Source organism: Montipora foliosa, chromosome 13, assembly GCF_036669935.1.
Source record: "Montipora foliosa isolate CH-2021 chromosome 13, ASM3666993v2, whole genome shotgun sequence".
NCBI classification, from domain to species: domain Eukaryota; kingdom Metazoa; phylum Cnidaria; class Anthozoa; order Scleractinia; family Acroporidae; genus Montipora; species Montipora foliosa.
The window spans coordinates 24,173,591-24,189,903 of NC_090881.1; the positions used below are offsets into that span (position 1 = coordinate 24,173,591).

The 16,313-nt window shown below is 40.9% G+C and overlaps 2 protein-coding genes across 3 annotated transcripts in view; one reads left to right on the forward strand and one right to left on the reverse strand.

The window, feature by feature from the left end:
* Positions 1-12: 12 nt before the first annotated feature.
* On the forward strand, positions 13-12,416 carry LOC137982202 (uncharacterized). 2 transcript variants are annotated; one of them, XM_068829269.1, is made up of 3 exons: positions 13-385; positions 4,202-7,060; positions 10,317-12,412. In XM_068829269.1, exons 1-3 carry the CDS (start codon positions 129-131, stop codon positions 10,570-10,572), a joined length of 3,372 nt encoding a protein of 1,123 aa, XP_068685370.1. In that variant the 5' UTR covers positions 13-128; the 3' UTR covers positions 10,573-12,412. The 2 variants fall into 2 exon arrangements, with proteins under 2 accessions (XP_068685370.1, XP_068685371.1); XM_068829270.1 differs by lacking the exon at positions 13-385 and adding an exon at positions 1,658-1,794 and having other exon boundaries at positions 10,317-12,416.
* A 191-nt stretch (positions 12,417-12,607) lies between these two features.
* The window catches only part of LOC137982203 (uncharacterized), a 7,148-nt gene continuing 3,442 nt past the window's right edge, over positions 12,608-16,313 (reverse strand). Inside the window, exons 2-3 of the mRNA XM_068829272.1 lie at positions 15,056-16,313; positions 12,608-13,435 (exon numbers count right to left, since the gene is read on the reverse strand). The exon at positions 15,056-16,313 is cut by the window's right edge and continues 1,105 nt beyond it. Coding sequence (XP_068685373.1) covers positions 12,842-13,435; positions 15,056-16,313 — 1,852 coding nt within the window. The 3' untranslated portion in view covers positions 12,608-12,841. The remainder of the gene's footprint in view (positions 13,436-15,055) is intronic.

Here is a 16,313-nt window from a genome sequence, read left to right on the forward strand (position 1 = left end):
TGTTTGGAAAGTTATCATCGGAAACCACATTCAAATATTGCACCGATATTGAGGCCAAGTAATCCTTGTTTTCGGCATTGCTGGCGTCCTTTAGATGCGTAATACGTATCCGTGTTAACATCATTTAAATGTCACTTGAAGTGATTGTTCAGAGGCCAAGTTCTTTGTCCTCGAAGGAGCAGTTGTTCTCGAACGAAATTATAGAGAGAAACCAGGAAGCCTCTTCGAGACTGACAGCTCGTTTGGAACGATCGGTGAATAAGCGATCGAGGGGCTTGCATTATAATGACTCGGCTGGTCGTAGCCGCAGAAGAGAAAGGCCTCGCGACCATTATAAGTCGGTTCACATGGAAAAAGGAAATCACCAAGAACTCCACGAAAATGGGTAAGAACAAGTTTTTCTTTCATTTAGCAAGCTATTTATAGCTAGCCATAAACTCGATCATGCATTAACAACACAGATCACTAATTTTGTTTCCTAAATCAACAGTAATTGTCAATTCAATAATTGTGCTATCAATAGTTTTTATGCCTGTCGTCTTATCGGGTTTCTTATCTCCAAAGAGTCAGGGACAGAAGCTTACCTAAATTAATTAAGATGTCCAGCTGTTGTCAGCGGAACGTACATAAGCTTACATTAGAAACTGTTAAATGCTAATATACAACCGTAGCTAATTTATTTTGGGCAACGACCATTCACTCAAAACAGACTTTTCAACATTATTTCCGAAAAGATTTCTGTCATTCGGTGAATCGACAAGTACATTGCATGTATCGTCTTCGTGACGTTATGAATCATTCTGACAGTATTTATACAATGAAGGTTTATTTCGTCGCCACAAAATCACCTTAGAGACACAGGGTCTTGACCCTCTCGTTTCTAGCCATCAAAGAACTTGTCTTTGCCGACTTTGTTGTGCAGTTGCATAGATTTTATCTTAGCCAGCTCCCCCAAAGAATCGTATATCACTACTTGAAACCCTTGATGTCTCGTCATCGAACCTGCACTTAAAATACAATACTTTTTAACCACAATGGCTAGTATGACTTAGTATTTATGATTCAACAAACAGAGAACAAAACATGATAGCATAACCAATCTTATTCAAAATTTGATGTCCAAATTTTACGGTAGGCTAATAGTCCCTCACCACACAATTACCCCATAACTATATTTGAGCCTCTTACACACAAATTTCATTAGCTTTGAAGTTGCTTGCTGTTGAATTAACCCAGCTTTAATGGTTATGTTATGCTGCCCCATTAAAGTTATTTCCCTGGATATATCAAGACTAAAGACACTTGTCGTCTAGTCAATTAACTTCCTCTAAAAATACCAAGCTTGTGTAATCACTCCTTTTAGGGACAGTGAACAATGCATTGTTTATGAATCAACAAACAAATAGCACAACATGCTCAAGCTTGCAACAATAATGTTGTTAACAATGTGCATAAAAGTTGTAAAGTTCATTTGACGTTTAAAAGAAGAACAGTACCCTAATTATTATTTTCATCTGGAAATTCAATCACTATGATTATACATTTTAATCCGTTTATAGCAAAGGCATTTCCTAAATTCTGAAGTTTATTCTATCTATTGTGCAATTGGATCTCACTCTTATGGTTGAAATTGGATTTTGAGGTACATTTATCCCCCTAAGGAATTTCCAGAGTCATGTTTTGGCACTAGCTCTTAGGTACAAAACTTTACTTAGCATGAACATGATTTAAATTTAGCTGTAGCTTCCTTTCATCGTTTTACTCATTGTGATACAAAATGGCCTATCTGTTAGGGTAAGTATAGTTTGCAGTATGAGAATCACTACATTTACAAACATTACTTGAGATGAAGCTAAGAGTAAAAAAAGATCTTAGACAACACTGACTTGAATATTGTAAGCTACTCATTCGTCATCATTAGCATTCAGTGTACAAGTTAACTGACGTTTTTGTTGTCCAAGGTATTTAAAGGAAAAAATATTGAAAACTTGAAACATTGTGTAAGCAGTAAACCAGGAGAAATTTGTACATATCAGATAAACAGGCACCATTACCTTTGGAGTTGAGTAAGTAATATACATGTATACAATATGAGTGGCAGATCTGTATCACATTTACAAAACTCAAGGCGAAGCTGATAGTTTTTAAATGTGATACAGATCTTACTTGCAATTCATATTGTATATGACTTATTAAACATCAGCATTTTTAAAGTGTTAATGACTCATTGTACAATTCAAGACATTTTAAGAGGGAAAATCGAAAGAAACGTTTATGTAAATTACGAGAAATCTGTATAAGATATACATGTAGATATTGATTAATAAAACATTTCTTTTGTTTTCCCATCATGAATTGTTAGTGAGTTTTATTAAGCTAAATACACTGCATTTAGTATTTAAGCTTTATTCAGCTACTTTTTCCCTTACATATTGAAGTAATTAAAGACATAATTATTATGATCGCAAGCCTAATTAAGATTCATTTTGAAGGTGACAAAAGTTGGTTTAACTCTATTGAAACCAGGCCCAACCTCACCTTTAATGAAACAGTTGCTATTTTGTTGATGTATTTCTTTTTTTCAGTTGACCAGAGACTTTATGCTTGTCGAACACAAATAGTGAAATTATCGGCATTGATCCTAGATAACCTAACTTAAATTATCTTTATTGACTGACAAATTCATATTAAGGACAGTGCCTACTAATTCCAAGGTATGTTTGCGTGGTTTACTTTATATGCGGGAAAAGCAGATCTTCACAAGTGTTATTGAAATTCAAAAAGAAAATTGCAGGTTACCACACATTTTTCGAAGGTAATTAATCAACAATATTTGTAAAAAGCTTTAAAATACAAAGCAATGTATGGCATAGACCGAATGCATAAATGGCGGGCAAAAAAATGTCCTTTTGTTTATGTGCTAACTAGATTCACTAGCCTCGTTTGCATGGACAAAATACAAAAGAAATGTTGCTTGAGAGCGAGGCTAGTGAGTCTAATTAGCACATAAACAAAAGAATACATTTGGCATTTTTTATGCATTCGGTCTATTATTTTCCAAATTGAAGCTTAATTATCTCTGAAAAATGTGTGGTTACCCCCAATTTTCTTTTTGGATACCAAGATCACTTGCTAAGTTTTGCTTTCTCCGCATACATGTAGTTTTGAACCGCGCAAAAATATCCCTGTATTAATAAGCACGAGCCATAGGAAATCCGAGTATCTCGAGATACGCAGAACATATTCGCAATTGCAATACTAGACACCGTCCTTAAGTCTTCGACATACATACACGAATGCACTGTAAATACTAGGGATGAAAGCTGATATTTCAGGGTCATAAGATATGCTTCTCAATTAATTAGAGCATCCTTGAAAACATGAAGGAGTCCCTAAAGACCTTAGTGAACTGTGTCCGTGTATTTCAAGATGAACTTGATGAAATACGTTTATTTGTGCATGAATTTTTGTTAATTAAGCATGTCAAACTGGTGCTTTATATCTAATCAGATTCAATGTTTGTAAAATGTTCTTGTAGCTACAATAAGTGCCAAAAGGGTTGAAACACTTTCCCTTTTAAGGAATCGTGGACAAATCCCTTCCCCAAAGTCTTTCCATTTAACCCCCTCCCCCCCAAAACAATGTTGTTTTCTTATCGCCAACTCTTCCTTTTTCCGTTACCAACATTGAAGTGGGGAGGAGGGGGAAGAGGGGGGACTGCAAGAGGAAAATGTAACATTAAGTTGATTTTTCCCCAATTGTTGTTTTCCCAGTTCAGTGTCTCAACTATTTTTGTCGCTTATTGTAGCTGTTATGGCTTTGTTATCGTGCAAACTATCTATAATCAAAATTAATGAAACTATGGATGTTTAAGGTGTATTGTGGAAACTAGTTGCTAGGAGACAGGCAATAGGACAACTAACTTGATATGGTAAATAATTATTGACCACTGTAGAGAATTTGAAAGGTGACATTTTGAGCTTAAGTTAGCCCCTCATCAGAGCCTAAGTGACAGGCACTAAAGTGATAGAGTGGGACATGTGCGTGGGAGAGGATTAGTGAAGTGTCCCATCCCCTCAAACACACAACCACACATACCCTGCTCCATTTCTTCAGAGTCAGCGGCATGCAGGCTATTGATAATTTGGAAAAACGTGTGAAAAAAAAAAATCTAATGTAATTGCTCTTATCTTGCCACTAGACTTGTGAGAGGAGTACCGTTCTATGATAGCAGGGAAGGCAGTCCTGAATTCCACAGAAAGCCAGAATCCAGAGAAAATACAAAACAAATGCGTCCACAGAGTTGGTATGGTTCACAAGTCACAGACAGAAAACACAAAGACAGACCTCAAAGTATCCATGAAATTTCCATGGATCGTGATAAAGAGAAAAACAGCTTTGATCATGGCAATGAATTTCTTAGGGGCAATGCCTTCAGAGACAGAAGGCATCGACACTTTGAGTCCTCGAGGTCGCTGTCATCAAGCTACAGCTCACATGTTGGTTCATCAGCAGATGAAGGTGAGGATCATCATGGAGTGTATTCTGCTTATGATATGACCGGAAGGTCACCTTACGGTTCCCTAGTACTCAGACGATACAGTCAATCAAGTTTAAGCTCATCCAGCGCCTCTTGGCAACAGTCCACCAACTCTCTAACCCACCACGCGGTAAAGGGACAGTGGAGGTCTGGGACTGTATTTTCCAGCTCTTCTGATAAAGGTCACGGGCAAACTGCGCACAAAGCAGTTTTCCTGAATAATCCGCCGGAGATTTCCGAGGATTCCTCGACCGGAAACCTGACGCTTATCTCGGAAACACAAGCCAATCAGACTTCAAGAATTCGTGTTCAGGCCCAGCCACATTGGTCACGAAATCATGTTTATGTCCAGGCAACTCCTTGCTCTTCCAGTCACCACACCACTTCAGTTGCTGCAAACCGAACTCATAATCACAGCGTCACAAATTCCACAACTCAGGTTTTCAAGAATGTAGCACATACTCAAGTGTCCTCTTCACACCCACAATCGAGTCGAAGTGAGAGGACTCGTGAACTAAAGAACGAAGAAACAAGCCATTCTGTAAAAGATTTAGCGAAAAGATTCAACGGGGATAATCAAGATTTCTTCTCTGAATCGTTTCATGAATTTTACGAAATGAACGCGCGAGATCGCAAGAGAGCAAAAGCCCAAACGTGGTCAAAGTCAGCTTATGTACATAGTCCAACAGATCATACTGTGGGAGGGGAGGAAGGGGACGATTGTGACTGCGCACCTCCAAAACCACCCTACCCTCAAACTATTGTAGAGGATTTATCAGTTGTTGAAACAAAATTCGAGGCAAATGTGAGCAGAAGTGAAGCTGACGTTCAGTTGAGATCATCTGACATTAAATACAAATTAGACGCACAGGAACAATTGAAAGCTGTTGACGGAAACCCAGATCCTGATGTTGTCGCATCGCATCGGTTGAGTCTTCAGGAACTCATTAAGATACACGAAAATAAAATTGCCAAACATGCACAGAGTGCTAAAGCAACGGCGCACGCGCAGATCTACCTCAAACGCCCCCCGAGCGAAGTCAAGGTGAGGAATCCACAAAGTCCGCAGACATCGCCTTGCGATCTTCAAGAGGATGTAGGGTGGGGTGGATCCAGTCAAACTAGCCACAAACCACCCGGAGTGATGAGCAATGTTGCTGATACCGGTGGACCAGTTTCTACGCTGTTTGAACTCACAAATTTAAAATCTGTCGAGAGAGCTCCTATAAAAGTAGTTGAGGTCACCAAAAAGGATACTGCAACCTCGGAAGTGCGGGAAAAAGTTCCCATCAAATCCAAGAGGCATCGTACCATTGGCGTCGTCGGTTTCCGTCAGCAAATCGATCGTGTTACCAAGGAGAAGGCCGAACAAAAGCCGAAGCGGCACACGGCAATCGGGATTGTAAGCGCTAAGGCTGAGGAGACACCAACTCGTCAGGTTGTAAAAGAGGAAACTGTAGTGGTGAGTCATGCATGTTATAGTTTGGCTGAGGGAGAGGGAGATGATCATGGTATTGAACATAGGGAGACTGTTGACATGTTAAACCATCGGAAAGAGTATGATTTTCACGCAGAAGTGGTCACGAGAAAGGCCTTTCAAGAGGATGGCCTCAGCGATGACGTATTTGAACGCGATAGCAATTCATTAACTTTCGTACGATCGGAACGAATCGCACAACCTCGGCCGGAGTCCGATCATGACCGAGAGCGTCCCTCAAAACGTAATGATGAGCTTCCAAGGAGTGATGCGTTCAGTAGGAATGGCATTGCATCTTCTGACCAACCTGTAAAACCAGTTGAATCCATCAGTACCCAGTCATCAAACTCTGTTTTTCATAAACCGGAGGTTCGAACATGGAGCGTTCCAGTGTCAAACCGAACATACAACCCCCCGAAGCCCTACGTCATTTCAAAAGCAGTGCCAGTAGCCCAGGTGTCTCCAGTTAATCCAGCCATTGATGAATCGTCAAGAAGCAGCCTTAGTAAAGACAACTTCACAGACAGCTCTCCGCTTTCAAGGTCACAGTCGGCGAGAGAAATGTATGAAACCAGACTTGCTTTATGGAATTTGTATCCACCCGACCCGGCTTCTCCCGAAATACATTCAAGTGATACCTCAGGTAACATCTCTGGACAGCAAAAACACATTGACAAACCCGAGCGCAATCGTGTAGGTGCGAGCAAAGCGTTAGAGCTATTCGAACAGACGATGATTCACGACGTGGACACGAAGACCGAACCAAGAGGTCTCAATCGGCAGAACACGGAGGAGTACTACGTTAAATGTATAGAAAACTTAAAAGCCGAGAATAAAGAATTGATCGCCAAATACGAAGCGGAGAAAAGAGAGCTGAAACAAAAGTACGAAGAGCAAAGAAAAGTCGCTAATGCTTATCAGAAATTGGAGGACAGATATCGGCGAAGAGTGCACGAGCTTCAGGAAGCGTTATCGAGCTGCACATGCCAAAGTCCTTTTGTCAATTCAAATCACGTTAATATGTCCCATAATTTGAACAATCGGTAAGTGTCTTTTGTTTGCTTTCCATACAGAGAGAGAACATCTTATTAGCGAGGAACGGCTTCCACAGACGTTGTTGTCGACGACTTTTTCCAGTCGATATCTTAATTGAATTGACAACTGTTAATGTTGGGAATTGCGTCAAATCTTCACTTCCGAAAAAAAATAATTGATAATTTGCACACGCACGGGAGGAAGGAGTTGTCGATAACAAAACGGCCGTGTTTGTCATCGACAACTAAAATAGTTTTCCTTTTGAAAAGGAGTACTACTTTAATTTCGGTCGCTTGATTTTTCTCTATTTGTAGTTGATAACTTGATTCACACTCGCCGCTGATATTTTTTCATCGATACTAAAATTTTGTTTTCGACAACAAGTTATTGATAACTTGCCTCGTCTGTGGAAACTTGCCTCGGCTGTGGAGGCCCTTAACGATCTAAAACACGACATGAACAGAAACGTTGAAAAGCTTAAATGGCAAGTTCACGTTTAATTTTTTTTCGTTATCATTTTCGTTTGTTCAATTCAGGCTTGCTAAGTATCAGAACAACACACAGGCTGAATTTGAGGAAACAGTACCGGTGTTGAAGCTTGAAAAATAAATTAACATTGTTATTGACCGAATGTAAAAATGGCCGCCAACAAATTATTCTTTTGTCTTTGTGTTAATTAGCCTACCTAGCCTCGTTTTACAGCCCAAATTCTTTTAATTTTACACGTGTGACCGAGGCTAGTTAGGCTAAGTAACACAAAGACAAAAGAATAATTTGTTGGCGGCCATTTTTGAAATCGGTCAATAATAAACTTCATTTAAGTGTCTACTGTATCTAGGGCTGAGTCTCTAACAGGGGACACTACAGAAATGAAATGAAATCAAATCAACTCATATCAAATCGTAGGTTGGTTTTTGAGGAGGGGAAAACTGGAATACTCGGAGAAAAACCTCTCGAAGCAGAGTAGAAAACCAACAAACTCAATTCACATGTGCCAGCAAGTCTGGGAATCGCCGGAACCTGAGAAACTTTGGTGTGAGTCGCGTGCTCTCACCACTGCGCCATCCCCGCTTCCCCTTAACACGACTTTCGTGCACAAGCGCCCCAGAAAATAGAAAAATATCGCCTTTCTTTCTCCCTCCTTTGCACGCAAGCTGCCCAAATGCATTCGCACTAGCTTTGGTCCATTAGTTGATAAACTCATGAACTGTTGACATTGCTGAATGGCCGTATTTAGACTAGAGGACGTCTAAGACGTCTCAGACGTCTAAGACATCTTAGACGACTAGTATAAATACGGGAAGTAAGGTGGACGCATTAAACGTCAGACGAATTAAACGTCTCAAGTTAAGTGCGTCTGAGACGTCTAAGCCGTCTAGTATAAAGACGAGACGCACTAAACTGGGACGCACTTAGCAATGAAGTGCACACGGTCTCTTTGGTGATTAAATCTCAGTATCTTTTGAAGAAAATTGTGAATTTGATTTCTAGCCGTCGAAGTTAAGTGCGTCCCGTATTTATATTAGTCGCACTTACGGCCAGACGTTTAATGCGTCTGGACGTCTCAGACGTCCTCTGGTATAAATACGGCCAATGACAATTTAAAAATTGGTTCTTGATGCTTTAACCTGCGGTTCCTGAGTTATGATGAACTATGATAGTTTGTTCCAGACGAGAAAAGAATATAGAATGGAGAAAGGAACATCATGAGACTAATTAGGGCCCTTGAAATACGAATAATTCAACAGTAGCTCTTTAATATAAAATAACACACGTCACGGAACAACTCAAAGTACTCACACCACGCACGCAAGACACACACACACTAACAAAATGCGATCAAGACAGACTAATTGCTGGTTTTCACTCACGTGATCAACAGCCATGTTTTTCAACGAAAACAAAAGGAAGCGTTTGCATAACAATAGATTTAAATTCCCGGAGGATTTGGTCGGGGCACCAACATGGCCGCCTTTTCTTTGTTTAGGGCACCAACATGGCGGTCGTGACGTCATGTGAAAACCGAGAATACTGAACAAGATAATATTTGTAAAGTGCTTTTTGAAGGAGGTTTTTGTGCCTTTCTTTGACGCACTCATATCGACATACTATAAATTTAGTCTAAATATTACACCATATTACGCCATCCCTGTGGTGCAGAGAGCTCTCGCCTTCCACCAATGTGGCCCGGGTTCGATTCCTGGACTCGGCGCCATATGTGAGTTGAGTTTGTTGGTTCTCTACTCTGCATCGAGAGCTTTTTCTCCGGGTACAAAAACCAACGTTTGATTTGATTTGCGTTAATTGTTGATTTCAGTTTACAGTGTCCCCAATTAGTGCTTCGTTTTCCTTTTCCTTTTACACGCAGTCCAAATTTGCAGTAAAAGCAAAAAAAAGAAAAGAAAGTGTAGACGAAAGTAGAGAAAGTGAAGTTGACTGGGTAACAAAAAATTTGCCAGACGTCAATGAGCACTTAATGACTGGTCCCAAGGGAAGAGAACAGTGAGACCCTCAATGTTCCCGAGGCGAAGCTTTTTTATGCCCCACAACTGAAAATGAACCAAACTAAATACGAGGATAATCCTCACTAGTTTATAGATCAAATATCTCAAATACAAATGAGTAACAATTACCTTCAATAGTTTAAATTTTTTTCTCGCATCAGTTGCTGTATTTTTTCCTCACTTCGTACTTGAAAGCGTTTTGTGGCGGCCATGACTTGAAAAAACCTTGAAAGTTACTCAGACTTCCGAATTTGATTGAAAGTCGCGTTGGACGCGCTCACAAATTTGCCGCGCTTTCAAGACGCATGCATGTCCTGATCACGTGCAAGTCAATGCACGCAGATGTTTGAACCATTTGTTTTTATAATATGATACAATGGGCGATGAAACAGGACGGTTAAGTATAAGTCTGACAAAAGCCTACGTGGCGAGATTCCAAACCACCAGAAGACACCGGTTTCCTTTCTATTCACTTTAGTGAAGTCCTTATTCGCCGGATTAGTACCTGAATAGGTGACCAACTGGGATATCCCTAGGTGTATTCTTCTGGGAAGCGGGGATCCCTTGGTGTATTCTTGTGGGGAGCGGGGATCCCATGGTGTATTCTTGTGGGGAGCGTGGATGCCGTAGTGGTGGGAACACTTTTCCCTTTGCGTAGATTTGCTTGCCACGTATTAACATGTGTCTTTGACAGTAGACCCGCGAACCAGTAATATAGTAGCTCCAACTGTTTTAATTCTTCTGGTTGGTTCTTTGTCAGAAGTGAGAAGGAAGGAGACAGATCAGCATCGTCGAGCATGAAAGGAATTAAAACAGTGGGGGATCTCGACGAATGGCTGAGTGAACACTCTAAAGAGAGGAATGCATCGAAAAAGAAAAACGCAGCAAGTAGGAATAGCTTGATAAGCACTGGGACTTCCTCTGAAATGACTAGCAGCGCGTCGGCCTGGGACGAACTGTACGATAGGCTGCGCGCGACTGGGGAGATCGATGTGGAAAACGGAACTCACGTATGACTTTTCAGCGCATGCGCAGTGTGGTTATTGCCCACCATTCGTTTATTTCTGTCCCAAGAAGCCGCGAGAGTGATGGTCTACTTATGCGCGGGCGCACAAAGTAGGAAAAAGTAATTTCCTTCGGTTATAAAAAATGGATCTTGACTGTGACTGTTCGTATTTTGAAGCTGGGCAGAGGTCGTTATTTTCGGTGTTGACTGACAGAATCGGCAAAAAGACTCTGCTTTACGTAATTTAGGGTGCGTTCGATTGACCGTATTCCGGAATAAGAATACATGGAATATAAGTTAGAAATCCTTCGTTTTTACGGAGATTCATATAAAAATTTTCAAACATCCGCTAAAATGCTATTTTAAACATATTTTTATTATCCTTGCTGCTTCGAAACGCGCCAAACATACCGTTTTAATCATCACTCCGCGTATTCTTATTCCGGAATAGGGTCAATCGAACGCGCCCTTAGGGTGAAGGTGCAAAAGATAGCCATAATGCACATTAACTAGGCTTCCAGTTTTCGCAATTCCTATGTTTCCAGTGGTTTTTTACTGGGGTTTCAACGTTTTAGTGTTTGCCGTGTCATTTTGAGTAAATTATGGTAATAACGGTTAAAATGTCTGGATTTGATATCCCATTTCCGAATTCTCCTCATCCTCCTTTTGAAGTTGTTCCAATCTCAGTGATAATTAGTTTTCCTTTTTAAAACCATTTTGCACTACCCTGCTTGGGAGGTTTGCTTGATTTCCTCTACACTGATATCTCTCGATGTCGTCCAGAACTTTGGACGAATAATTCAACTCTTAACCGGTTTAAAACCCTTTAAATCCAGTTTGAATTTTGACGCATGCCCAATGGCAGAAGAATGGAAGTGACGTGGCTTTGACGTCATGTCACGAATGCGTCACGAGTGTCTAATCGGCGTGGGTGGGAGGGTCGTGGGTCGGAGATCCTCCATGTATACACGCCATGTATACATACTTATATGCTGTTTCAAATGCCCTCTCGCAAAAGCGGTTTTGTCCGTGATCTCTTTCTAGCGTGTACACCGAGTGACTCTGAAGGGATTATACCAAAGATGTTACGTTAACATTCTGTCAGTGGTTCACGTTTTATTATTTACTTGTTTCAGGTAGTCCCTGGTTCAATTTCCTGGCGCACTTGTAAAATAGCCAACTGGTTTGCCTCCCGCCAGTTGGGATTCTTAACAATTGTATATGTTCAATGCGCGGAGATATTAGCTACTAGCTACTCTGAAATCCGAGGGTAAACAAAGTGATTTTTTTCTTTTTTTACGGTCGCTACGAGGCGGATGCATGACGGCTGATCCTTATCTTTCATGAAATCAATAAATCATGACCAAATATGAAGACAAAAATCCCATGAGATGTTTGCTAGAAAATGACTCAAAAGTTCGGTTGCAGCCATGACACAGCTTTTTCGTGTTTCCCAAACGTTGATCAGTTGTTCTTTTCTTTTACTTGAAATGCTGACAAAAAGCAGTAGATCGTTATATCGAAGTTTTTGGATAACGTGAGTTCCGTTATTCCATTAGTGTGAGTTCCAGAACAAACAAGCGAGTTCAATAAAGTTTTCTCGTTTTAATTAATGCATTCATTCTCGGCAAACGCGCACGCCAATGTTAAGCATATACTTTCGAACACTTTCGTTAAAGGTTACCGAAATTGTTTGCCGGACCAGAAGGAAAAATGTTTATAGTTAATGGAAGACAGTTTTCCTTTGTTCAAAGTTCCATAAAAGGTGTTCGGGGATAATAATTCGTGAGCGGGTAATTGCAATTGGACCGAGCACTGAGGGAGCTAATATATATCTTTTTTTTTTTTATCTTCAAACAAACCTAACCCACCACCCAACACCTACGACCCACGACCCACGGCCCACGACCCACTCACCCACGCCATTTAGCCTCACCCATGCGTCACAGAACATCGAGGAGATCCGAGCAGAGGTTTCCTTTCCATCTCGCTACAGAGGGAAATCAATGGAACCTCTTCCAAGTACGACAACTTCGTACTTGTATTCGCTTTGAAAAAAAGGGCAATAAAATTGTTCTGGTGTGTTTGATCTAGTAACCGTTGTCATGGGTAACACATCAGGTAGAGTTGAAAAGCTATTGATTAGAGGAACGATATAACATCAAGCAGTGCTTTAATGTTCTTTTCCCAGTTACAAGGTTTCACAAATGTAATAAACCTATTTTGTTACTTGTTTTGCAACTGGAGGCCTAAATCGAGTCAGCTTCAATTTGAGCAAACTACTTTACACGGAAATACAGCGTCAGACCAACTTCCGGTCGAGGAACGTTACAGTGTGGATCATACAAGGCGTCCACTCCAAACTGGTTTGCAGGACCGTAGCTGGTGCTGTGGCCGCCGTTACACATACCGTGGCCAATATTCAGTGTGGTAAGGCAATCGCAGTTGTCATCATCCATCAAAATGGACTTAACACCGTTTTGTTTTCGGTACATAAACGAGGTTTGTTTCTTTATGGGTGGAGTTCCTTTAAGAACCTCAGGTTGCCATTCATCGGAGCTGCGGACGACCCTACCCTCCGGCGTGATAATATGGTCATGAAAAGCCAGCCAGGCCGCATGTGCGACAGCATTGCTAGAACTGAACTTCCAGACGTATTGGTTTCCTGCAGTGTCGATAGCAAGCATTTCTGTGCGGTCTTCATTGGCCCAGGAAGGAAGCTGACCAAAGCAATACTCGCTGTACGAGTTGCAGTAGCCATAGGGATATTCCAATACGTCAGTCTCCTTAACAGGCCAGATTGCATGAGCGGTCCACCACCAGAATGCGATCCAGTTTCCACCCTGTTTGCACAACGCCAATTGATGCGTTACCTAAAAGTGAAAGGATTGCTCAGGTCATAAATCAATCAATCAATCAATTTATTAAAGTCATAGCGTGGGATTGAGGTTGCCCTCAGTATCCGAGCCAGAGGCTCATGTATAAAACGCATGACAAAAGCAGAACTAAAAAATAAAAGTAACCACAACTAAAATATCAAAATTTAAAGTAAGAGTTACATACATAAAATTATAAACAATTGTTATCTAACAATAATAAACTAGATAATATTTAGTTGTAAATATATCAAGCCTAAAATTGTCACATAAACATTAAAAACAATTTACGATTGGCAATAATTACATAAACAACTAGTCCTTAAATTTAAAAGATTAATAGACTCCAAATTTTTGTGAAATGCATTTAAATTGGGTGACTGTTTCATAAAGTGGGGCAGTGGTGGCTGGAATGAGTTTCACTACTTTTAAGGACCTTTTTATTAGAAGGGCTGTCACTACAACACTGTATCACGTAACAGCAATGTTATGGTACCATATCAAACACCATTATTGCATAACAAAATGCGCCCAATATTATGACATAATAGGTTACCATGGCAACATGAAAGCTCTTCAAAAACACCCTATTTTTCGTTTTTACTTGCTTATTTCTCAAAAATGAACTCGGTGACCCCATTTTTTATTGTAGAATAGTAATTAGCAATTTGAGATAGAACTATCAGCAAAGTTTTAAAAAACTCTTAGGAGCCAATTCAGAGCTACCTTTTCAAAAAATTTAAGGTAGCCCTGAATTGGCTCCCAAGAATTTTTTAAAACTTTGCTGATAGTTCTATCTCAAGTTGCTAATTACCATTGTACAATAAAAAATGGGGGTCACCTAGTTCATTTTTGAGATAAAAGCAAGCAAAGACGAAATAGCTTTCATGTTGCTATGGTAACTATGACGGCACGATATTGGGCGCATTTCGTTAAGCAATAATTTGCGCTTCATATGGTACCATAACATTGCTGTTACGTGATACAGTATAGTAGTTATAACCTATCAAATAAGAAGGTCTCTAAAAGCGGTGAAACCAGGAGCCCATCACCCGGAGCGTGCAACTTACCTATTTTCGTGCAAGGGCGTTTTCACAAGTAAGGTTATTTTTAGATTGAATTTCCCGCTAATGAGACTCCCACAGGAGCCCGATGACCAATTACAAGAAATTAAGCTGACGTCATAGGGTCACCGAACCGGAACTGCCTTTGTTTTTTGACCTAATTCGCGGGAAGGGCTAGTCTAAAAATAAACCTACTTGTGAAAACGCCGTTTCACAGACGCTGTATGGAAGTTGCACGCTCCAGATGGACTCCTAGTGAAACTGGTTCCAGCCACGTCTGCTATTGTATTCATCATCTCTAACAAATAATTTGTGCGAGAGCAACGACGTAGTTACTGATATACACACCACATCGATCGATCAATCGATTGATCGATCAATTGATTGACGGATTGATTGATTGTGGTGGTATAGGGTTTGTATTTAAAAGTGCAAGTAGTTGTTGCGTGAGCTAAAATGTATTAATTAAAAATGAACAATTATTTTTAAACAAGGGGATACTCTTGGCTCGTACTTTGTGAGTCACTTTTCGGTCAATAATACCTATTCTTACCGGTTTTGCTATGGAAAAATACAAGGCCAGACCAACGCTCGGACGTGGGGTGTTGCAGTGAGAATCGAACAATGCATCCGCGCCAAATCGGTTCGCAGGACCATATCCTGTCGAAAAATCGTTAGCACACATACCGTGGCCTAAGCTTAGTGAAGAAAGGCAATCACAGTTGTCATCGTCAAGGAGAAGAGACTTCACTCCTGCTTGTGGTCGGTACATGAAGGAGTCTTGGTCAACTTTTGGTGCAGTTCCCCTTAAGACTTGAGGATTCCAAGCTCTGCTGTTCTTTATAGAGTTGAAAGGCGTTTCTTTGTGGTCATGGAATGCTTTCCAAGCCGCGTGTGCGGTTGGATTTCCAGATGAGAACCTCCAGAGGTAAACGTTTCCTTCAGTGTCAATAGCAAGCAGTTTGGTTCTGTCTTCATCAGCCTTGGTGGGAAGCCTCCCAAAACAGTAAACATCGAATTCCTGGCATTGTCCATAAGATTTCTCCAACACATCTGTCACTTTAGTTGGCCACTGTGCGTCTTTTGGCCACCACCAAAAAGCTGTCCACTTGTATCCGTATCCTTCAAATGTTAAACGTTGATCAGGAACTTGAAAGTAGAGAGCGAGTCCATTGTCGGGGCTCGGAAGATTACAAACTGGATCATGGAGGAGGTCCACACCTCGAGCATTTGGATCAAAGGTATTACTGCAGATAGTTGCTCCAAGCTGAATGGTGGAGAGGCAATCGCAGTTGTTGTCATCCAGTAGAACCGATTTGACACCACTTCGGTTGAAATAGCTGAAGGAATCCTGATCAACAATGGGAGGTTTGCCTTGCAATACGTCGGGATTCCAAGGTTCTTGATTCAGAGCGGCGCCGAGCGATGTTTCCTTGTGATCATGGAACGCTTTCCACGCTGCCTTAGAGGTCGGATTAGATGAGTTAAAACGCCATTTGTAAACGTTCAGGGAGGAGTCTTTTGCCAACATTGTCGTGGAGTCTTCTTCAAGCCATGCTGGAAGCCTTTGAAAACAAAATGACTCTGTACTAGAACATTTTCCATACGGTTTTTCTAGTACATCCTTTGCGTGTTGGGTTTCACAGACCGACCACTCGATGCCTGCATTCCACCACCAGAACATTCTCCATTTCCCGCCAAAACTATGCAAGTCTGTACGACGAGTGCGATAGTAAAGTGTCAGTCCAATGGTACGAACAGGGCCATGACATCCACTGTCATAGAGTGCGTCAACTCCAAACGTGTTAGCT

Coding starts and splice junctions, on each gene's coding strand:
- LOC137982202 (XM_068829269.1), top strand. CDS start 129: ATGTCACTTGAAGTGATTGTTCAGAGGCCAAGTTCTTTGTCCTCGAAG. Junction 386..4,201: donor CAAGAACTCCACGAAAATGG/GTAAGAACAAGT, acceptor TCTTGCCACTAG/ACTTGTGAGAGGAGTACCGT. Junction 7,061..10,316: donor TCCCATAATTTGAACAATCG/GTAAGTGTCTTT, acceptor GTTCTTTGTCAG/AAGTGAGAAGGAAGGAGACA.